This window comes from Balaenoptera physalus, assembly GCF_965194825.1.
Source record: "Balaenoptera physalus genome assembly, chromosome: 10".
NCBI lineage: Eukaryota > Metazoa > Chordata > Mammalia > Artiodactyla > Balaenopteridae > Balaenoptera > Balaenoptera physalus.
In genome coordinates, this window is record NC_138889.1 from 9,882,306 (window position 1) to 9,905,617 (window position 23,312).

At 47.1% G+C, this 23,312-nt stretch overlaps 2 protein-coding genes across 11 annotated transcripts in view; both read left to right on the top strand.

Moving 5' to 3' along the window:
- MSANTD2 (Myb/SANT DNA binding domain containing 2) overlaps positions 1 to 10,957 on the top strand; it is a 28,872-nt gene extending 17,915 nt beyond the window's left edge. For 2 of the 9 annotated variants that reach the window (XM_082410897.1, XM_082410896.1), the window contains exons 2-5: positions 1,040 to 1,129; positions 5,032 to 5,131; positions 6,735 to 6,795; positions 9,431 to 10,957. In XM_082410897.1, coding sequence (XP_082267023.1) covers positions 5,056 to 5,131; positions 6,735 to 6,795; positions 9,431 to 10,283 — 990 coding nt within the window. In that variant the 5' untranslated portion in view covers positions 1,040 to 1,129; positions 5,032 to 5,055 and the 3' untranslated portion in view covers positions 10,284 to 10,957. Of the gene's footprint in view, positions 1 to 1,039; positions 5,132 to 6,734; positions 6,796 to 9,430 lie in introns of those variants that run through there. The other 7 variants (XM_082410895.1, XM_082410892.1, XM_082410893.1 and 4 more) reach the window with 7 other exon arrangements.
- A 3,887-nt stretch (positions 10,958 to 14,844) lies between these two features.
- Positions 14,845 to 23,270, top strand: LOC309636984 (endothelial cell-selective adhesion molecule-like). 2 transcript variants are annotated; one of them, XM_082410916.1, is made up of 7 exons: positions 14,845 to 15,175; positions 18,608 to 18,804; positions 19,876 to 20,077; positions 20,247 to 20,402; positions 21,666 to 21,788; positions 22,071 to 22,197; positions 22,422 to 23,270. In XM_082410916.1, exons 1-7 carry the CDS (start codon positions 15,106 to 15,108, stop codon positions 22,735 to 22,737), a joined length of 1,191 nt encoding a protein of 396 aa, XP_082267042.1. In that variant the 5' UTR covers positions 14,845 to 15,105; the 3' UTR covers positions 22,738 to 23,270. The 2 variants fall into 2 exon arrangements, with proteins under 2 accessions (XP_082267042.1, XP_082267043.1); XM_082410917.1 differs by lacking the exon at positions 20,247 to 20,402 and having other exon boundaries at positions 14,846 to 15,175.
- Positions 23,271 to 23,312: the final 42 nt, after the last annotated feature.

Genomic DNA, 23,312 nt, shown 5'->3' on the forward strand with positions numbered 1-23,312 from the left:
ATTTCAGGGTTTGTTTTTTTTTTTGCCCTGCCTTTGTGCTCACAGAAAATAAAACTAATTTAAGAAATTTTGAGTCTTTCTTAGAGATACTGAAATAAACTCAGTATTGTTCTGTTGCCTCAGTTAACTAAGAGCAACTAATTGCAACACAGTAAAGCAGTAGCTTTAGTTTAAAGGAAGAGGATAGATCTATTTCACAAAGGCTTCTTTTGCTTTGCAGTACACATTGCTTAGGCTGAGGTACTGTTCTTAACACTTTTATAAATAGTCACTGGAGATGTGCTCCCAGTGTAATTTCTCCTATCTCTTGTGGAATATAATATGTGATTTTTAAGACTTTGTTTACAAATAAGTGTACTCTTTATTTAATCATTTGGGTTAAAGAATTTTAAATTTATCATATTTAGCTGGCAGAGGGTTAAGATAAACTATAATATGTAAGCCATTTCTAGTATGGCCAGTTTGACAACTACATTTGAAAATCTGTTTCACTGCTTGTTTTTTCTTATAACACTGTTTCCTGCTGTTGTAACTGAGCTGTCCTCCCTGCAGTATGACTATTTTCATCTGACATCTTAGACTGATCATGCCGGTGTTTTCTAAACAACACGTTTATATGGCAATTATGCCTTATTTCTGTTCCCCCCTGTTATATACCCTGTTCCATTGATAGACAGTTCTGTTAGAACAGTGGTTTTGTCAGGGTGATGATTTTATGATTGTATGAAATGGGGCAAATTTTGAGAAAATGATTGAGCCAGTAGCAGAATTGGTTGGCATATGCTCATATGATTTATTTAGCTTGCTTCCTACTTTGCCATACCAGGGAAGAATTCTATTCTTCCCACTTCTTGAAAGTCAAAGGAGGGATTGGAGGACACTGAAACAAAAGAAACCTTATTTTTACCCCCAAAGTAGCTTATATAATGTCAGGAAGGGCTTTGATGAAACCACTGGCCCTACTTAAAGATCTTATTTTCCAAGCCTTTCATTATTTTATTTGCCCTTTTCTGAACTCTACAATTTCCCTCTCTTGTAGCTGGTTCGATGCCCAGAACTGAACGCTGTGCTCCAGCTGTGGCCTCACCGGTGCTGAATAGAGAGGAAGAGCCACCTTCATAGCTTACATGTGATTCCTCTGCTTATACAACCCAATACTGGATTTACTTACTTTGGCAAGATAGCTGCATTGTGCACTGTATTTAATGTTACGTGTACTGTAACCCTGGGTCTTTCTCTGCATTGCTGCCGTTAAACCCCCAATCCTGCCAATCTAAAACTCCTGCCTTTGTTTACCTGCCCCATCCCCTACCTCCAGACTCCCCTTACATTCATCCACAATGAATGTCATCTTTATTCTCTCATTTTCTTTCACTGTAATCTTAAACTTTGGCAAAACTTTCCCTCTGTCTATAAATTGTCAGTTGTCAGCCATCTGATTTTTCTCCCTGCTTTGGTAATGGGACGTCTTTCACGTCTTTCCTGTGGTACTTTTCCTTTCCTAGTCATTGAACACTCGGCACGGTGGATTTACCAAGCATTCACTTGGCATTTCTTCCACATCAAATACCTTTGGACTTCTCTGATCTGACCACCTGGTCAGGTTGTTTCCTGTGTTTTAGTTCTTCTGTTCAGATTTTTTTGACTTCTCCTGACCTCTATCCTTATAACTTCACTCAGGATATAGTATTATCTCATAGCTCTTGTCCCAGGGAGGAGACAGTAATACTGATTTACCATGGACAATCCTAACAATAAGGAAAGTGTTCTTCTTCACTGTGACTAGAATAGTCTTTAATAATTTTAAGCAAATTCTTTCCCCTCTGAGATCTTAATTTTTAAAAAAATGCTAGAGCTAAGTGACTATAAATTTCTAAGATGAGTGAGGTAAAGGAAGAAGGAAGAGAAACAAGGTTTTTGTGTTGAACAGGAAATGGTTCTCCAAGGAAGCTGAATTGAGGTTCTTGTTGGGTTTGGTACAGCTGTCCAAAATGGGAGGCAAGACTTCGTTTTTCCTAGATTCCAGAGCATTATCTTAATCTAAGATTTACAGTAGGTGTTAAGTTGGTTTATTTAGGACTGTTGACAGAGACACACAATCACTTAATTATATGCTTTGGTTAATCATGTAGAGTGTGGAAAGTGTAACCTTTTCTGATTTATTATGGATGATAAGAATTGGAAGGTCTCCATATGTCCTTTTTATCCATTTCTAAAGTCCCTCTCGTTTATCTAAATCTGTGTTTCTTATAGTAGCAGTCAAGCTGATGTTTAAGTTCTTGCTTCTTTTTCTTAGTTGATATGTGCTATTTAAACAGCCTCTCCTTGGATCTGTGGTCTTTACTGAACCCAGAAGATACGTCTTTTGTATATTTATGTCCTGAGAGAGTTAAAATCAATTTGGAAATCTTTCAATACATCAGATACCTATCATATGGATTTAGGAGTTACCAAACATTTTGCATTCAGACCCCTAATAGATATTTTACATATCAGCATATTGCACTATTAAAGTGCATTTCAAAAGTACACTACAAAGTAAGAGGTGGCAAGATCTGTTAGGCTTTTCTGATGAAATATAAAATATATCATCTGACTATTCTTCCATATCTAGAACCCTTAGATATTTCTAGTTTCCTTATTCATAATTACACAAGCCAAGTGAAATTTTAAGCTCGATTCGGTGGTTTAAAAGAAAGTAAATCTTTTCTGTGGTTTCCCACCATATATAGTGTCAAAGATTGGTGGCTTTGCTTACGCCTAGGTCACGTCCTAAGTGTGGCCCCTTCCTTCAAAGGAATGTTAGTTTTATTCCCTGACTTCTGAAATAACCCTCCGTGACAGATCCAGTTGGGCTCTTTTGTGTGCTGAATGCCTTTCTCTAGGCGGCCAGTAAGTAGTGAGCAGTGGCATGGTTTCCATCTCCATTTATGGCCTTGGAAGGGTGACAGGGACATGGCTGGGACTCTCCATTTACGGTCCTTGGAGGAGCTGAGAAGAGTGGCTGGGGTGCTCTTGGAGGGCAGAAAGTAGACATTGTGAGATAAAAATAAATAGGAGATGTTTGCAATTCAAATTCCAGTCCCTGGGGGGAGGGCAGAGGGCACCGGGAAGGGGAGTGTGTAGCAAGTCAGATGAGATCTGCTGCAGGCATTTGTCTCCTTCCATTGGAAGGGTTGCTCATCACACGTTTCCCAGGTTCATTTCTGATTTGTTCCAGAAAGTTGTGTGTTATGTACTTGTGACTCTCCTTTACGAAGAGAGAGAAGGAACACTAATTAAAGTGTGGCAGAAACCTAACTTCTTTAAGGCATCATTTGAGGCATCAGAAGAAATCTCCAGAAGGGGAGAATGAGGCAGGTGCTTTACGCAGGGGATAGGCTGGCTGGTTTTAGGACGGGGTGACTCTAGTCACTCCTCTGCTTGTGTCAGAGGGAGATCATCATCCGTGTCTTATGTTTATTATTCCTTTTGCCCATCTGGATTTCTGGCCTCGAGGGACCAGATCTGCAAAGTATTTGACAGAGTGTCTTCCTGTAGTTTATCAACTGCGATTTAAAGGTACTGAACTTCCGAGGAGGCCCGATAAAGATTATTGAGAGTTGTTTTTGTTTGCCGAGAATAGAGGACATATTGGCTTACGGAGAGTCATCGCACATTCAGGAGAAATTTATAGTCTGGCTAATGTGTGTAAAGTAAGCCTGAGGTGAACTGGTTTGGCACAGCTGAGTTAGAAAGTATTTGGAGCCACCAGAGAAAAAGGGTCTTGTCTGTCACGAAAATCCTCAGAGTAAAACCCAGTAAAGTAGAGAGGAGAGCTGAAGGAACAAAAGGAGGCAGCGATGGGACAGAGAACGATGTAATTAAACTAAATTTGGGACTAAGTCCTTGATTTATCTTTTGAAGTGTTGTGTAAGATAGCATAAGATGTACCATGAAACTAAGGAAAGAAATCATCAGAAATATGCGTTAGAAGACCACGAAGCAAGTTGAAGGGTTGTGCAAGATAATAAAACTGTCCAGGTTGTATCTGTGGATTTGCATAATGATATTTGCTGTGTGCCACGAAAAAGAAGTGAAATAACACCCTTTCACCTCACTTCCCCCGCAAAAGGAAATTATTGGCTTCATTTGTTGGTGCGTTTGGCTGGCAGTTTGAGTTGGTAGAATAGATTAGTATTATCACTGGCTAATTTTTAGATGTAGGTATTAGTGTATTGTTTCTTGATAATTGATGTTTGAGACTGGGAATCTGTAGCCTTATTGATTTGATCTCTTTTAAATTTTAGCAACTTCCCCAAAGACAGAGTGAGTTAGTAAAGATTATGGACTATGTAAGGAACAAGTTTTACCAGCTGATTTGTTTAGGCAATTGTTTTTACCCTGTATTCCTTCTTAATCAAGGGTAAGGAAGGTTATATTCTTTGCTTTGGGAAATTCTTCTTTCTGTCCTCCCTCCCCTCACTTTTTCCAAATTCTGGGCACAAATAGCAGCTCTTTCTTTTCTGTGGCAGGTGTGCATCCTATTGGCTGGCTGGTATTTCTTGTTTTCCTTTTTTTTTTTTCTTACTCTTTTAAAATGGGGGTGGGGGTGTACAAATACGTGTATGGGACACATGCAATAATGTTGTAATGTTTCTTGTTGTTTAATGGATAATTAATTGCAAAGTAATTGTTTGAATTATAACATGTTTGAGTAAATGCTAAATTAGTATTTTTTTTCTAATATAATCATGAATTTAAAATCTAGCATTCCTGTAACAATGTGTCTGTGTTTGTCTGTCTGTGTCTGTCTAATAGTAATTAATATCTGTGGTCCGTACCTGGAAGAGGAAGTACAGCTTTAAAGGAATAACAAAAGACTTTGTGTCTTAGACCCTTCGCAGGTGTTACAGTCGGGTGAAAGAACATGGTGTTGGGAAAAGAAAGAGCAGTTACACATTTGAACAGTTGGAACAGGTGTTTGGTCAGGGAGGATGGGATGCTCAGCCCTGCCAGCCTGTACTTATTAACAGTAGTGGCTTGTACCAGGAGCTGGAGTCAGATGGCAGCACTATGGAGGAGTATTCACAGGAGGACTGGGGAAACCACAGTCAGGATCTCCACGGCTATCCAACAGATCAGGAATTGGGTAAGAGAGCCAGTATCTATGTTACTTGTGTGTGTGTGTGCGCGCACGCGCGTGCACGTGCATATACATATCTTTATATGTGCACAGGTACTTCATATCTGTAATATCTTCTTATACCATTCCCACTGACAGCACAACGCATATAGCCAGTCTATTGGGGGCAATTTGGGCATCCTTAAACTACCGGCCTAGTGCCTAGTGACTTGGGTTCCACAAAATTCCTAAAGACAGAGAAGAATTCCTAATTCTGAGCCGCACAAGGAAGCTCAGTGACAGGCTACGCAATTAAAAATATCCTGCACCTCTTAGTTCTAAGACGACTGCTAAGAGTGTTGACTCTTGGCTCGACTGGTATAGATATAACTGTCTTTTCCTTCCTTTATCCCAAATACTTTTTTTTTCCTGTTTGTGATTTGCAAAAGGTCCCTTTCCAGGCTTCAGTCTAAACAATCAATGAAGGGAAGCCTTGGTTTGAAAGGAGCTGATATTTGAACATTATCAGGGATCATACTCCTTCAAACTCTGTAAAGGATCCCATCCCAACAGTAGCTGGAATGATTTATTCCCAGTCTTCACATTAAAAGTGGAAAACAAAACTCCTGGCCATCAAATCTAAACTGGTGTGGACTAATTAAGAGGATATATGTAGTTGTTCTTCTTTTTTATTTTCAGTAAATGGTCCAATTTTAGTTTTCATAATCTGCAAGTACTAATCAAGTTTCTGCTGCAGCCTTTGTACATTCATAGCAAGTTGTGTAATGACTGCTCGCTTATAAGTAAACGTTCTCACTATCCAGTGAAATACTCAGGTAGCCCCCAAGGAAGGATAAGTAGAATTGGTACTATAAATGTGCCTCCCTAGCTTAAGACAAAAGCCAGTGGGCACTATTTTACAGAACTCCTGATAGAGAAATGCTTAATTCGAAAGAAAAAGGATTAAATGTTAATATTTCTTGTGAATGCTGTGTCTAAAAAAAAATCTCTCAAATATCAGAAGAGAGAGGGAGCGAAGAAAGAGGTTATGAAACTGTAAGACTAACACAATGTAAGAGAGAGAATTGATGACTAGAAGAATAAAAAGGGCAGATGCTAAGTGATCACTACCTCTTAATTTCAAAACGGTACTAAGGTCTAAATTACTTTGGCATCCTCTGACTCTGGTTTTGCTGGAGAGAGTTAAGTCACCTAAACCTTTGGGGAAAAAATAACATGCGTAGTATATATTGATCCTGATATTAGGGGAATAATTGCTCGCTAAAACCTACATAGAAAGTCTAAATAGAACAGAATTATTTTCATTCTCGTTCCTTTAAAAATCATGTTTGCCATGAAATTAAGCTTTAAGCTCCTAGCTAGAAATCCACTGGTGACCTTGAAGAATTTTATACTTGTAGAGCTGGTTTCTGATCTTGCATATAAATGTATGCATCTCATTATGTAAGAGTTATATTTATAAATCTGGCATTGGACAGTGTTTGACACTAGAATTAAGTTCTCGCATTGGAAAGTATGGAACAAACAGTAGACGTATAGCTACTTAGCTACATAATTGTATGCCACCACTTAGGAAAATATAACTTTTTTCAAAACCTCTGTTTTTCAGATGAAATACCTGTCACAAAGAGAACATTAAAAATAAAACAAGAGTCTTCTGAAGAAGCACAGTAAGTAGATGTTCCACCTTTCTACAAAGTGTATTTACCTAAGTTTAATGACAAAGGTCTTGCTGTAATGAAGCATGCTATGAGAGTTACAGCCGTGCCACTGAGAGAGCATGTCTAGTTGTTCTTCCTCATCTTTTTAGCCTAAGTTTTCCAGTGGTTGATCCAAAATGTTGAGAATGTTGTATACAACAAGAAGAAATAAATATATTATATGAAAATAAGCGTGTTTATGGTATTTTCCTGTGTGTGGATGTGGTATTTGGATGTTTAAATATGATACAAAGATAAGTCACAGGGCCCAGAGTTTGTCTGGGGTTAAGTGAAATGATAGGAGGGCCAGAGGGACACTTAAATTCCTTATAATATTCCATTTTAGGACTCAAAAAGCAAGTTCTTAGGAACTACAGGGGAGGCCCAATTGATGTAACTGGGGATGAACTCAAGCTTCACAGAACTGGTGTCACCAATCTCAGACCCCCTGAACTTTTCCCATGGTTGGAACTTCAGAAATACAACAGACAGTTCTCAGGAACTGTTTAAATAACTGGATCTAGTTCTCACTGTGCTCCACAGCTGTGGAAAGCTCATCTGAGGGCTGAGCCCGGGGAGCTTCAGGCCGAGATCAGATCAGTGGGGCAGGAACCTGACAGGCTCTGCAGAAGTGTCCTGTGTGGCTGCTGCTTCTCCAGGTTTCAGCTCACAGGGTGCGAGGGTTCTAAGAGGCGGTTCATTTCCCAGTGCAACAGTTTCCTCAGACCTGTTCCTTACTGATGATTTAGGGCTGTGACAGTGCTGCATAAAATGACTTCATTTGGGCACTGGATCTCTTCACTCTAGGTTTAGGTGGGATTAGCCTGAACTAGCTGCTATAGCCTGCAGTCAAATACACCATCCTTCACCCGCGAAGAAGAGTCACCACTTATTTATCAAATGCCTACTGTATGTCAGGCATAGGAATACAGCAGTGAGCAAAAGAGACAAAAAGCTCTGCCCTCCATCCCACCTCCTTAGCCTAGTCCTCCTTGAGATCAGTAAAATATTTTAAAAGAGGACAGGGAGAATGGTAGCTATGAAAGATAATTTTTCTCTAAAGCATTGACCCATGCAGAAACATGGTCCTATGTCTTAGCCTCACAAGCGCCACAATCTAAATATTAGAAAAGTGATCGAGTGCCTTTGTGTACTCTGAGAAGAGAAACAATCTCCAGAAATGCAGTGATTTCATCCTGATGGCCACTCAGATACCTGAGTAGCTTTCAAGACAAACTAAAGTGTGGAGGGTAAGTCTAGGGCAGTCTTTGGTTCAAGAAGCAACTGATAACAAAACATTAGCTCTTTGCCATCTTGAAAAGAAAATCAAGGAAAGTAAGAGAGAAGAACTATGTGGAAGATGCCCCAGTTTGTTCCAAAAGCTCTTCCAGAAGGTATGAGAATTTAAGAAGAAAGTTTCCAGGATCTGTCTCCTTCCAAGAAGCTGTTAGCAAACCACCCTTACACCCTGTTTTCTTGCCTGTGTTTGATTGTATGTGAGTGTGGTAGTTGAGTATTTTTGTAGCTTAAACCTATGATTGATGTCGAGTATAATTGTTTGTTGCTAAGTTGATATTTAACAAACTTCAGTCTTCCAATATCAAAGTTGTACCCTACCTGAGAAACAAATATCCTCATATATATGTACGAATCATCATGAAGTATCCGTTGGAATTACATGAATTAAGCAGCATGTGAAACAAGAATTTCCCTGTACTTTGTCTTCTTCTGTTAACTGTCCAAATCAAAATTGAAATAATTTCTATACTTTCGCTTCCCTTTATAAAATATATTTTAGAAAAATCTCAATTCATTATCTGGAATTTTTTTTCTCTTACAACTGAAGCTTAATAATGGAACTTTTCCATCTGAATTCTCAGATCTTAATTCTGTGCTAAACTGACAGTTCTTTTAAATTTGGGAGTAGTAATGTATTTCAGACAAATAGAAGAAAATGTCCTTTTTTCATGTTTTTGTATCAGATCAATAGTCATAATCAGTTGTATATTTTCCTATGGCCAGCGTGTATGGGCCAAACTTATTGAACTTTCAGAATTTCCAGGTTAGAAATTAATGTGTTCATTCTTTTAAGTGATACCTACTGGTTACTTTTCTGAATACAGCATCCTTCACCTGCTTTTGGTAGTTAGGTCTGAAGGTCATCATATGCACTATAATAGCCACTTTAAAAAGTACATGATCCTTGGTTTCTGAAATCCTTTAAAAAGTACATGATCCTTGGTTTCTGAAATCTTATGTATCAATAGTTACTAAGTGGAATACAGCCAGACTTTAGAAGTAATGGAAAGCAGTTTTTCACTAGTTCCTAGGAACTTCCTAAGGGTGAGCATGTCTCAGATTTTAATACTATGATTATCTAGACTTGCACAGTCCAATATGGTAGCCACTAGTCACCTAGGGCTATTTAAATGTAATTTAAAATTAATTAAAAACTTAATACCTCACTCACACTAGCCACATCTTAAGTGCAATGGCTAACATATTGGACAGCACAGACACAGGACATTTCCACCATTGCAGAAATTTCCACTGGACAGTGCTCATCTAGACACCTGAAGAATCTGACTTTTATTTCTCTTTCCAGGAAAAGAGACATCATGCAGAATATCGTACAGATTTTGGAATCAGTACAGTTGAAATGGGAACTGTTTCAGAGCTGGACAGACTTTTCAAGGCTTCATCTTTCTAATAAACTGGCCATTTTTGGAATTGGTTATAACACCCGTTGGAAAGAGGATATCCGTTACCATTATGCTGAGATCAGCTCCCAGGTGCCCCTTGGCAAGCGACTCCGGGAGTACTTCAATTCTGAGAAGCCCGAGGGACGGATCATCATGACCCGAGTGCAGAAGATGAACTGGAAAAATGTTTACTACAAATTTTTGGAGATCACTATTAGTGAAGCGCGGTGCCTGGAGCTGCACATGGAAATTGACTGGATACCCATTGCCCACTCCAAACCAACTGGTGGGAACGTTGTTCAGTATTTATTGCCAGGAGGCATTCCCAAAAGCCCAGGCCTTTATGCCATTGGCTACGAAGAGTGTATTGAGAGGCCCCCCTCACCCCACATGGAGCGACGTTCCCTGGACCCAGGAAAGGAGGGCCGGGTTGACTTGGAAACCCTTTCAGCACAAGCCTCACTACAGGTGGAAATAGAACCTACCCGAATTATCTATTGCTACCTCGGGATCGCTGAGGTCAGGACTCTGCAGCAATGCTTATTTTTACATTTCCAAGCAAATACCAAAACCTTCAGCAAAGATTGGGTCGGTATTAATGGGTTTTTGTCTCAGAACTGTATTGTGGATCCTGGAGTTTCCCCCAAATCCATCTATATCAAATTTGTAGAAGTAGAGAGGGATTTTCTTTCCGCTGGCTCTTTAGTTGAGTGCCTGGAAAAAGCCATTGGCTACCCCTTAAAATTTAACAACTGAATGTCATCCTTCATAAGGATTTGGGCTCTTACCTCTCTCTTCCCTACTCACATCCCGTTACCCAGACTCCCTCATCCAGATGCTGCCATCAGACTTCATGGAAACTCTTTCCACGATCGGGCCAGTACAACTAAGAAATCATAGTAGACTTTGGGCAGAAAAAACAGACCTCACCTGAAAATGCTCATTTTGAGCCAGCAAGCTATACAGCGGACTTGCATGGTGGGTCAGTTGTTTCTTTTTTAAAAACAAAAAACAATTTTTAAATGGATTTTAGAGCCCTGATGTAAACAAATGTAGGTACATTCCATATTGGACAAAACTTATACTTTGAGTTTCATATGAAATTGAAAAATTGTATTTTTTTCACGATGTTTCATTTTTACACATCTCTATGTCTCTATATAAGTATTATTTACAACCTTGAATAAATAAGCAATAGATAATGGCAAGTTAAATCTTGAGTCACAGTAAATAAGACTTTTTCAATATTACCCTTAGCTACTATTGTATATAATTTAGAGTTTCATTTTTTTCACCAATCAAGTGTTTTGCTATTCCCAATCAGTGTTGCCTGCAAAGACCTTTGTTTCTGTGATGTACCAACTTTATGGTTGTGCTGCCATTTAAACTTTTTTTTAAGAAAATCATTAAAGTAATTCCTGGCCTCTTGGCGTACTAGTGGAGCTTTTTGCAGCCGAGTGTGGTCGCACTGGCAGTGGGGCCGTGCTCTGACTTTACTGCCAGGGATGAACACAACAGAGTAGGGCAGCTTCACTCCCTCTCGCTCTCTGTACCCCACTGACCAATGTCATGATCTCTTGTCAGAGTAACAAAGGTCATTGGACATTTCACTTTGTGCTACTTTTTAAAAAGCTACAAAAGGATATTCCTTTTGGCCCTAAGTACATGAATTTGTAAGAGACTCTCATTCCTCATCTTTACACTCAGTAATCAGGGGCAGCTCTCTCAGGAGCACAGGTGGAGAATTGATGTCATCATACTGCCTGTGAAAAAGGAGAGAAGATCTAATAGAAACATCCAAACAAAAATTTTAAGTGATCCGTAGGATAGGAAACTGTAAGGTATCAGTCCATTAGGAGGGTAACTATCACCTTTAGATCTTGCAGTGATTCCTGTGGGTCAACTAGCACTCCAGTTGGAGGTTAGTACTCTTGGCTAAGAACTACCTTACTAGTAGAGTAGTCAAGGGTCACTTTGGTCTCATGACAGGGACTTGTTAGATTGGTTATTTATCTTTAATGATTCCCCCAGCATCTCTCGGGTACTCTACTTTAAATGGACTGCAAATCCAGGTAAGAGCTATAATTCTCCCCGTTTTTCTGTACTATTGAAGATAAAATTGCACATTGATTAAAAAAAATGTTCTTTCCTGCAGCCCTGAGTTGTCTTAAATCAGTGGTTTTTCTCATTCTGATACCTCTTGGTTGGTTGATGCTTATTTATTTTTCTAGTGACTAGAGAGCTTATAACCAATGGGATGACTTTTATTAATGTCATTTGAGTCTAGGTTTATGGAGTTGGCTGTTTCCTGATGTGAGTTGCTAAAAGTGGGTGCTAGTTCAGGGAGAGTATATATAAATATTCTGGAATGTTTGAGTGCAGCACCTCTTCTCCTTGGGCACAGGCTGTAGGTATCGGCTTTAGGAAATTCTCATGAGTTTGCTCTTCTTTGGAACTTGGAATTATAGTCCTAAAGACCGAGGCTTCATTGACCATTTTGTAGCAATAATCTCATAATATTAGTGCCAAGTGCTGCAGGAAAAAGCATTATCACCAGGAGTAGTACATGGCATCCCCCAAACTTTGCCACTGATCAGCCCTAAAACTAACATTATGCTTCATTCATTTCTTCCCCCATCCCGCTTTTCACTGCTGTTAGTTACTTAGCAGGGGCAGAACATTTGGGAACATTTAGTGAGGATGTCTGAGATCTACCTCACATTACTGAGAATAGGGCATTGCTAGACCACTATGAGCGGCACAGAGTGTATGGCAAAGACTGATCCAACATGTGTTTTCACCATGTGGCTTGGGATGGGGGAGGGGGAGGGGCAAGAGGACAGAGCTGAGCACCGGGAAACGGAGACTTGGAAAGAAAGTACCTTGCTGATACTGAGTATCCATTCTCTTTGGCCAGAACAATCTAGAAAAGAGGACAGCAGGGTGTCTGATAACTATATGAGCATTTCTAAAAACAAAAAGTAGACTATTTAGACCTCAATGAAGCCTTATAACTGATTCCAGGAGGATGGAGACACTACATTCAAATGTAAGAGGCAGCATTAAAAAATACTGTAGAGATAAAAGATGAGGTACGACTGGGAGAAACACTAGTGAGCTGCAAGTCTCTTAACACATGAAACTATGAACTTAGCTCTTGCACACAACCTGTGGATGCAGGTCACTCACAGATCATCGGCGCTAACATTCCCATTTTACACAAGGGTAGAGAGCAATGTTCACCCTAAACTGCAGCTCAGCAAAAACTTTCAGAAAGTAATAGAACTGCTCTGCTAACTTCTACCACTTGACTGCCTCAGGGTCAGCAGAAAAGAAGTGGCTGGAGTAGGAGATAGTATAGAAAATTCTTTGATTGGGTGAGAGCAGTGAAAGAGTCCTGAAGGGACTGTTTCAGTGTCACATGGAGAGAATAACCGCCTGCAAATCTTTATTTGTATCTTTACTTCTGATGTTGTAAATTGTTTGGGGCGCAAATTCTGGAAAGTTACCTACTGAGAGTGAATGTTGAGGCCCTCCCTGCCTTACGTAGCACTTGATAGGGGTGAGCACAGCCTCTGTAATCAGATGCTCTGGTGCTCCTGGGACACAACCGAGAGCATTGTACTGCTGTTTTTGGAAGGAATTACTTATTTGGGGTAACCTAGGCCTGACCTGGAAATAAAGGAGGGATGTTTACAAGAGGTGCTTTGCAGTGAAGACTAAAGTAAAAAAAGAAAAGAAAAAAGAGTGTGATAGACTAGAAAAACCAAACCAACAGCACCCTCCCCCCCATATATATATATACACACACACACACACAATCTACTTGACAATTCAAAGTTTGTAGGTCCCTGTATAAGGGTATGAGACTAGCAGTTACCTATTACTGTTGCCTTTGCTGTCACTGAGCTGCCAAGTACTAGATTCTAGGGGTTGCATGAGCAGTCTAGTGTTTGCATAGCCATTTCTCAAAGCCACTGCATGGCAGGTATTTGAAGAGCAGCCAGGCAGGTCACACTAGGAAGAAGCAGCTGAGAGCGTCTACAGGGCGCTGTGTAGAAAAAGACCTTGGGCAGCGCAGGCTCAAAGACCACATTCAGTGTTAATGCAGGGCCGTGTGGAGTAAATGGAATCCAGGAGGCCTGGCTGCTTTTCTACCCAGTCAACTGGTCACCTAGAGCAGGCAGCGCCAGGGATTCCTTGTTATGCCTTCTGTCCTCGGTGACCTTTGCTCGGTGGTTGAGCCGTGCCCGGATGTTTGAAGCATCTTTATTTTGGCTGTCCGACCGAGAAGCCAGAACGGGTGCGTGCCCTTCTGTAAGAGAGCTTCGGCCGCCAGAGGGCGCAGAGGTGCCTGTGACCGGCTGGCGCGGGGAGGGACGGTTAAATTAAATTTCACAGCGAACATGATCTAGTCCCGGGAATTAAAGGATCAGAGCGGGCCTGAGGAGGGATGGGGAGGCAGCGAAGACATGGGGATAAATAAATGGAGGGACTTGGTCCAGTCTACCTTCCCGCAGCTGCCCCCTCCTCCCCAGTCTGCATAAGGCTTTTCAGAGTTAAGCGGGGAACCGGTATCTTGTTTCCTCAGTTTCCTGCTCAGCTCCTGGGGTTTCCTTGCGCCAGTCACTTCCCTGCTCGGGTTTGCGGCGCAAGCTCCGGGTGACCCTCGGGCCTTGGTTTTAGGGAGTCTCTGAGAACCTGCTGAGAGGCCCCGTCTTCTCCGGCCACAGGTGAACACGGTCCTCGGGTCCACCGCCGGCGCATCCCCCACCGCAGCCTCGGGGCCACGCGGCACGTGCGGGGGTGAGCGGGGGTGGGCGTGGCCGCCTCCCTTCCCGAGCCTCTCTCCCTGCCCGCTCCCGCGGCCCAACCCGCCCCTGGCCCTGGGAAATTGGTAGTTGCGGGCAGCAGAACCGGGCCGGCGCGGCCGGCACTCTGGACCTTTCCTGCCGCCTCAAGCCCCACACTGCGGAGCCCCAGTGGCCCCGGGAAAACGCGGCTCCCCTCCTCCCCGCTTAGGCCGAGGACGCGTTACCCCCAAGCTCGGAGCCGGTTGGTCGGGCGGGAGCCCCGGCCGCTTAGGGTGTCGGGTGCGGGTGGCCCCTGGACGTCGGATAATCCCCAAACCTCCCTTCCTTCCTGGCCCTCCTTCCTACCGCACTTAGCGGAGGGGGAAGGCTATGGCGTAGTCTGAGAGTTAGGGCTTTTCTCCTCTGCCCTTGCCCCCGGCCGGCTGCGAGGGCGCCACGACTCACCCGACCCCACCCTGCGTCCTGACCCGGTGGAGGCCGCGGGAGTCGGCCGTCGGAGCGCGAGGAGCGTCCCCCCGCGGCGGGTCACCCTCGGGCCCCGCCCGCGAGGACGGCGACCTCTCCGCCCCCTCGAATGCCCCGCCCCCAGTCCCCGTCGGTCCCCACCCCACCACCGGCACACGCACGCAGACTCTGGCCAGAGCCGCCCTTGGTGTCAGTGGTCCGGCTCCCGCCTCCGCTCTGGCCGTCGTGCGGCCCCAGCACCTGTCGCTTGGTGTGTCCCGGAGCCGGCGCCCCTGACTCCGTCGGGGCCAGGGAAGGCCATGGTTTCCCTGCCCGGGTCCCCTGCGACCAGCTTGCTGCGGTTTTTGTTCCTGGTGCTGACTACTCTCGGTGAGTGAAACCTTGGACCTGGAGGGGACGTGAGATGGGAGAGGTGGGGTGAATGCGACCCTGAGGGAGGTGGTTTCGGGCACTGATGAGGAGCTGGGTGGGACAGGACTCCTGTCTCTGACTCTTTCCCTCCCCGCCCTTATACTTCCCCCCACGCAGGGCATCACTTGTGTCCCCGCTGCGTCGGGGAACAGCTCCCACTTTGGGTGCGGTGTGTTTGTGGTCGGGGAGAGGGTTAGGGCACCGCCTGGGGTGAGTTGTTGGAGCCATTCCTCACCCCCACTCCCCACCTCCACCCAGCAGAGCCGGATGAGCTGAGCTGCTGGATGAGACACTGGCTAAAGAGCTTAAGGACTTAACTCCAGCCCCCCTCCCGACCCCCACCCTGCCACAAACTGATGTGCGAGAGCCCCTGGGGAATTCCCTGGTTCCCGGGCTTGACACACGCACTTCACCTCAATTCCCCAGCCCAGATCCTCCCACTTGCCCCCTCCTCCTGCTTCCTGCCCTGGGAATCAAGGGAGGTGCCCCCAAAGCACGACCGTGAGGTCATTTGGGACACAGGAAATGGAGGAGGGCTTTGAATGCCTAGAGGAGCAGAATTGTGAGCCCCCCCCCAAGAGGTCCACCACCCCCATTGGCTCCCAGAGCCAAAGGGACAAAGGAAATAGAGAAGAGGGCCTTTGAGTCAGAGAGGAAGGGCCCCTCCTTGGAGCAAGTGCTTGAGGAGTGTTTGAAGGCCTCCAGGAGCGCCCAGGAGCTGGGGTGGCCCAGGGCAATATCTGGGAGAAAAGGACCCACAGGAACTAAGCTCATTATAAGCTGTTTCACATGCTGCCTCCCAGGCTTTCTTGCCATCTTTCTTCAAGGATCCCGAATGAGGGTGAAGGGTGGGTTTGTCCAGGTCAGCTTTAACTCCTCATTTCTCTCAGGTTGGAATCACCAGGGCAAGTAAGGCTTGGAAAGATGTAGAGTGAAATTCAACCACAGTGATGGGGCCCACCTAACTTTTACCCGTGTCTCCTTTAGCCCAGTCTGTGCTGCAAGGGTGTTGGGGCATGAAGTATTAGGGTCCCCAGACAAAGTGGGGCTCAGGACCAGACCACCAGCCCCTCTAGGCTTGGTGGGGCTGCTCCAGGATCCCTTGACTTCTCAGGCCCCCTCTCCCAACTTCAACATCAATACCTCTTTCCCTTCTGCATTCTACCCCCCAACTTCCCCATCCCCCTTCCTGCTGGGAATCTCTGAAGAAAGGGAGAAAAATTCAAGTTAGCGGCCAGGGCGTCATCGGCAGCTCTCCTGCAACCCGTCCTCTTTCTATCCTAACTCTGAGCCTCAGATTTCATACTGAAGACCCAGGCTTCAGCATCCCGACCCGGCCACCCCCAGGGGGCCACTTGAGGGTTAAATGGCCCTCGGGATGGTCAGCGCTTTGGGTGGCACAGGCTCCATTGGGCTCTGCCTGACCGGGTTCTCCGCCGAGGCCCTTCTGCTCCCTCGCTCCTCCTCGGACGCTCAGCGATGCTGCCCCTGGGGCGTGAGAAGCCCGCGGGGGGAGTTTCTCAGAGAAAGAGGGAGACTAAAAATAGTAGCCCTGGGGAGCAGGCCCATTTTCCTTCTCCTGCGCTCTAGCCTGCTCCACACTCTGGTCTGGCGTGGGCCAGAAGGGTCCCTTCCCTGGGCTGCTCCTGTCTCCTTCACTCAGACCCAACCACCCCCTTTGCCTCTCCCTGTGGCACCTGGGAGCAAAAAGGGCCGAAGAGTTGAGGGGCTTCTGCTCCAGCGGACACCCCGGACCAGGGCAGCGAAGCCTGGGGCCCTCTGCAGCTCCTAGCTGGCCTTTGCCCAGACCCCAGTGTGTCCACATTATTATTGATTTACCACCCCTCTACCTTTGGCAAAGTGACCTCATAAATGCAGGACCGGAGGGAGGTGGCTGGGGGTGCCTAGGGCGGAGGCGGCTCACCCCTCTCCCGGGACCATGGCCGCTTTCCGGCGGGAACTGTGTCTGGCCGCTGGGGGTGGGCTGCAGAAAGGCTGGGCCAGAGCCTGCACCACCCGTAGGCCTCTCCGCGTCCCAGCCGGCGGGCTGGTCCTGAGCGGGTGTCAGGCTCCTTGAGGCAGAGGTTGTTTTTGCCTGCAGAGCCTCCGGTCCAGCGGCGCCCTCCTCATTGTCTTCTGGCTTATCACCGGGCACAAGTTTCCTGCTTGGCCCACAGGGACCTGCCAGGAAATGGGGAGGGGGGTGCTAAGAAGGCCAAGGAATCGGGCTGGGGGTTCTGTAAAGACACGCAGCCAGGAAGCCATGGGGGCGGTGTGCATCCTGGCCGGATCCACTCCTGGGCCCTTAGAGGCCTTCAGCCGGCCTCTAGCAGGGTGGAAAGCCGGACCCGTGCGCGGCCGCTGTCCGAGCGGTGGTCCCCTGATCACCACGCGGAGGTGGCATCTCACACTCCAGGGCAGAGCGTTGAGGCGGAGGACTCAGGGCCTCAGTGAGAGCAGGGCTTAGGACTAGGGCGGCCAACATCCTCAGGCCTGGCCACGGACAAGCCCAAGCTTATTCCCCCAAAGGGCTTTTGACTGGCTGCTCCGTTGCCTCTCCAAAGGGCAATAAGTGAGTGCTCCTGGGCGCCATGATGCAAGCTTTGATTCGACAGGCCCCTCCTTGAAACCAACACCCCAGGCCACCTCCTGAAGGTCAGTCACAGGCAGAGGCAAGCTCTCTGTACTTGATTGCTTTGTACATGATTGTCAGGGGACCTTCATTCTCCTCTAGCTCTGCCAGGATTCCCTGCGACCCGCCCAGATCCCCTGGGCCCCAAAAGGGCCCTTGGGAGCTTTCCTGGGGAAGCCCACGTGTGGGAACCCAGCGGGAGGCCGGGGAGCACGGGCAGTCACTGGGCCGGGTTGGGCGCTGGGCCACTCCAGTTTCCCTGGCTCGGAGTAGTTCAGAAGGAGCCGCGGAGTTAATCGGTAACCGATTAACCCTCCCACCCCGCTCCGCCCATCTGGTTGAGAACGCAGGAGATGGGAAAGCTGTTGATCCTGACCAGCGTCTTACCGCCCAGGAAAATTGGGGGAGCAAGTGGCCTACGTAGAGTGTAGATAAAAAGTATTGACTCTTCCCTTCCTCTTGCATGTCTTTCCCTTCTCGCTGGAAATCTGCCCCCTCCTCCTCTTGGTGCGCGGAAATCTGTGCTTCTGGATACCAATAAATGCGTAGACACAGGTCCCTATCCCTGCCGCAAGCCAGCGGGCTGAGGCTGGGGAGAAGAGGCTCTGATGAAATTGACAATGGGATCCCAGGCCAGCGGGCCCTGGGCAGTCTTCGAGGCCCACGGTGGCGGGACCCCGCGAGGTTCGTCCTCTCCTGCCGCCGCGTTGAGCTGGGTCCTTGGGCTCCGCGCTCACCCTCCTCGCTCTCATCCCCAGCGTCCCCCTCTCGGGCCCAAGTGGAGCTGCACGTGCCCGCCGGCCTCACCAAGTTGCGGGCGGTAGAGGGAGCGGAAGTGGTGCTCCCGGCGTGGTACACCCTGCAAGGGGAGGTGTCTTCGACCAAGCCCAAGCCTTGGGAGGTGCCCACCGTGATATGGTTCTTACTGGAAGGGAAGAATATGAATATGAGCCAGGTGAGGGAAATCGTCTCGGCCAGAGGCTAGCTACGCCGGAGGGGGGGCGGGGGCGGGGGCGGGGGCGGGGTGGGGAACAGGGGAGAGCTGGCAACGGTGGGAGGGGTGGCCAGGGGATGGCTGACTCGAAGGAGCATCAGGGAAAAGCAAGGTCCACCTCACCGGTTCAATTTTTGTTTTGATCTTGGAGGCTTCCCCAAAGAATTCTCTTTTTCCCAGGATTCCCTAGAAATCCAGCGCACCAAACACTGACAAGTGGAGAGGCATTTTACTTTGTGGGGCAAGGGGGAAAGTGAGGATTGAGGGTATAGGAAACAGGAAGGGTTAGGGCAAGTATCACACAACTTTTAAAAGTTGAGCTTCTTCCTGTTTTCACATTATCTGTGCTTTGGACATTGTCACAGGCCGCGTCTCTTTCCAAATGATTTTCTGTCCCCCTGCTCCCACATAACCTCCTTGAGAGGCAAGGGTACATGTCCTCCTACACTCTCTCACCTATCTTCCTTCCTGACATCAGATGAAGACTCAGAGGCAAATTTACCCAGAAGCCAAGGAAACGTCATTTTCAGAGCTCCTTACTTGCTGGGCTCCTTGCAAGGTCCTAGGAAGTGTGTTCAGGAGGTCATTTGATAAGTAGGGGGTATGTATGAAAGAAACTTAGATTGCAGGGGTAGGGCCTGGACTTATACACTGGAGGGCTGGGGATCTTCAAGAAAAAGAAAATTTAAAAAGATATTTTTTTCTCTTGGCTCTACCCCTGCAGTCTAAGTTTCTTTCATACATGTCCCCCTATTTACATTATCCCTCATCCATTTTACCACTTTCTAAACACCCCAAGTGGGAGATGAAGAGACAGCGTCCAGGGGAACAGGACCTGTTCTGGTGCAGAGGACCCGGGGCGGTGAGACGGTAGCTAGAATGACAGGGGTGAATGGAGAGCTGGTAGAGGTTAGAGGGGGTGGTGCAGGTGAGGGGCATTTGAAGACCCCCAGTTTGGGGGAGGAGGACTAGCTGAGCCCTGGGCACAGAGCAGACAAATAATAATGGGGAGGTGTTACGCCCACCCACCAGGTGTTGGCGCACATCAGTGGGGTCACATCAAGCAAACCTGGAGCATCCCTGGTCTACCCCATGCCCTCCCGGAATGTGTCACTGCGGCTGCAGGACCTCCAGGAGAAAGACTCCGGACCCTACCTCTGTTCTGTGAACTTGCAAGACAGTCAAGGCACTGTTCGAGGTCACAGCAGCAAGACTTTAGAACTCAATGTGTTGGGTAAGTGAGAGGCACCCATGGGAGGTCGGGCAGGTCTCTCCCCCAAACGACTGAGTGTGAAGGTTGGGGGAGGGGCAAACAGAGTGACAGGGCGTCGGTGGGTGGGAGCGGGGGAGGGGGAGCCGCTGGCCCCCGGATGTGAGTGTTTAACCTGTCTCCCCTCCCCCAGTTCCTCCAGCTCCTCCATCCTGCCGCCTCCGGGGCGTGCCCCACGTGGGGACCAACGTGACCCTGCGCTGCCAGTCCCCAAGGAGTAAGCCCGCTGCCCAATACCAGTGGGTGCGCTCGCCCCCATCCTCCCAGGTCTTCTTTGCACCTGTTTTAGGTGAGGGACCTTCCGGAGACACTGAGAGTGCGGCTGGGGTGGAGGAAAGATGACGTACCAGAGGGGCCGGGGTGCCAGGGGAGGCAATGCTGAAAAGCACTGGCGGGGAGGAGGAGGAGGGTGTGGGGAGGGGCTGGAGAAAGAGGCCCTGCCAGGTGCGGGCACGTGCTGCAGACTTGCGTTACTCAAGAGCCGCTGGGGCTAGAAGATCTGCGTTCACTAGGTGTGTGACTTTGTGACTCTGTTTCCTCATCTGTAAAATGGGGATATCAATAGCCCTGATTTGAACACACCAGCTATAAAAAACATTTGGGGGCAATTGGAACTTTTTTTTTTTCAATTTGACTGAGATAATCGATGGAACAATTTTAATATGGAGTACTAGATGCTCTTGGAGAATTAGTCTTAATTTATCAGGTGTGGTAATGGTATTGTGGTTATGTAGGATACTGTCCTTCCTTATTTTTGGAGTTTCATGCTGAAGTATTTACTTTAAAATGTCTCAGAAAAAAGAGAAAGAGAAATGAAATAAGTATAGCAAAATGTTAGCAACTGTTGAATCTAGGTTGTGGGTATATGGATTTTTATTTCGTCCCTCTTTCTACTTTTTATTTGACCATTTTTATAATAAAAGTTTTAAAATTATTTTTATATAGAGCTTACCTCATAGGTTTGTTGTGAAACTTTTCTAAGTTAGTACATGTAAAGAACTTAGTCTTTGGTGCAGAGTAAGCAGCCAATAAACTTTAACTGTTAAAATCATTAGAATATTTCATATATTCCTTTCAACACCATCAAGTAGGTCGTATTACCCCATTTTACAGATGAAGAAATTGGGACCCAGAGATAGCAGGTAACTTTCTTAAAGTCAATCGACCAGTCTTCCTAAGGAAAAGACTGGTCAATTCTGGATCCTAGGTTTTCTCATTCCTCGCTCAATGTCCTTTCTCTCTCACTCTCTGTCATTCAGAAATAAAAGTAAAAATTGGATTTTGGTTTTTCTGGGCATCACTTCCTCTTTAGCCTCCTTTCAGATATCACTTGGGGACACTGAGCGGTGGAAATGGAGAGGGGTACTGAGCTGGCAGTTAGGCAACTGGGAGCAGAACCCAGCATACTGGCTGTCACACCTTTCCCTTCCCTCAGGGAATGGATAGCCTGGGAGTCTCTCCCAGGGAGTCAAAGAGGACATTCCAGAGGAGGGGCAGGATGATTTTTATGGGAAAGAGGATCCCTGGACTGACGGTTAAATTGTGTCCACAGATGCCATCCATGGGTCTTTAAACCTCAAAAACCTTTCCACTTCCATGTCTGGAGTGTATATCTGCAAGGCCCACAATGAGGTGGGCAGCGCCCAGTGCAATGTGACCCTGAAAGTGAGCACAGGTCAGTGAGGGGTAAGTGTGGTTAGGGAGAAGATTGGTCAATGGGGGGTGGGGTGGGTTTGCAAGAGAGGGGAGGAGGCCTTTCATTACAACAGGACAAGGAGCTTGTCTTGGTCAAATGTTCATGCAGGTGCTTGGTCAGTGACCACTTTCTTCTTGACAGCACCTTCTTCTTAACAAAGAGAGAAAATGTGTATGGTGGTGGTAGGGCAGTGGGGCAGTGGGGTTGGAAGGGGCCAGGGAATAAGCTGAGAGTCCCCCGCTGACAGCAAGGTTTTTCCAGGGCCTGAGGCTACGGTGGTTGCTGGAGCTGTCGTGGGCACCATGGTTGGATTGGGGCTCCTGGTTGGGCTGGTCTTGTTGTACCAACGCCGGGGCAAGGCCCTAGAGGAGCCGGCCAACGATATCAAGTAAGTGTCCCTGATCTCTGCCAAGATGAGGGCTCTCCTTGGGAATTCGGGCAGCTCTCATCTAATGGAAGGTTGGGCGGTGGTTGAACCATCCTTCTTGTGGGCAGATTTTAAGTGAGAGGAGAGTTGAAGGAGAGGGGAGGTGAGAGTAAGGCAAAGCACGTGGAAACTCTCCCCCTTCCCCCTTCCGGCTTCTGACCTCTTATCGCTTCTTTGATGACTAGGGAGGACGCCATCGCTCCCCGGACCCTGCCCTGGCCCAAGGGCTCAGACACAATCTCCAAGAATGGGACCCTCTCCTCTGTTACCTCCGCACGAGCCCTTCGGCCACCCCACGGCCCTCCCAGGCCTGGTGCATTGAGCCCCACACCCAGCCTCTCCAGTCAGGTCCTGCCCTCACCAAGGCTGCCCAGAACAGATGGGGCCCACCCTCAGCCAATATCCCCCAGCCCTGGGGGGGTCTCTTCCTCTGCTCTGAGCCGCATGGGTGCTGTCCCTGTGATGGTGCCCGCCCAGAGTCAGGCTGGGTCTCTGGTGTGATGGCCCAGCCACTCGCTGGCTGAGCATCTGGCTTCTCTCCTTCCTACAGGGGTCACCCCTAGCACAGAGGCCTGAGCCTTGGGAGGGTGGCCGCCTTCCAGACCTCCGGTCCTCTGCCCCCACCTTTCTTTACTATGGGAAAACTGAGTCTCAGTTAAGACCCAAACTTCCAGGAGGTAGAAGAAGAGGACGTGGACCTAGGATTAGGAAGGCCCCCGCCCTGGGCTCTCTCTAAGACTGCAGTGGGATGCTGCTGAGATTGCTACCTCTGCCTCTCACCCCCATCCCCCAGGGCCTGGTAGGGACAGCCAGTCAACCAGTCCTCCAGGCCCCCTCGGTCTGTACCCCGTCCCACCTAACCTCATCCTTCACTGCCCCTCCAGCTCCCGGCATTAATATAACCTGTCCTGCTGGTTTGGTTGGGTTTTGTTGGGGCAGGGGATAAGGAAGATATTTTTTATACTAACTTGAAATGCATGGTTTTGCTTTTATTTTGCAAACCTCAATAAAGATACATTGTGTTTGTGTGGAAAGTGAGAGTCAAATCACCTTTTCAGACTTGGAATTCCCAGGAG

Coding starts and splice junctions, on each gene's coding strand:
- LOC309636984 (XM_082410916.1), top strand. CDS start 15,106: ATGGTTTCCCTGCCCGGGTCCCCTGCGACCAGCTTGCTGCGGTTTTTG. Junction 18,805..19,875: donor AGAATATGAATATGAGCCAG/GTGAGGGAAATC, acceptor CCCACCCACCAG/GTGTTGGCGCACATCAGTGG. Junction 21,789..22,070: donor GACCCTGAAAGTGAGCACAG/GTCAGTGAGGGG, acceptor AGGTTTTTCCAG/GGCCTGAGGCTACGGTGGTT.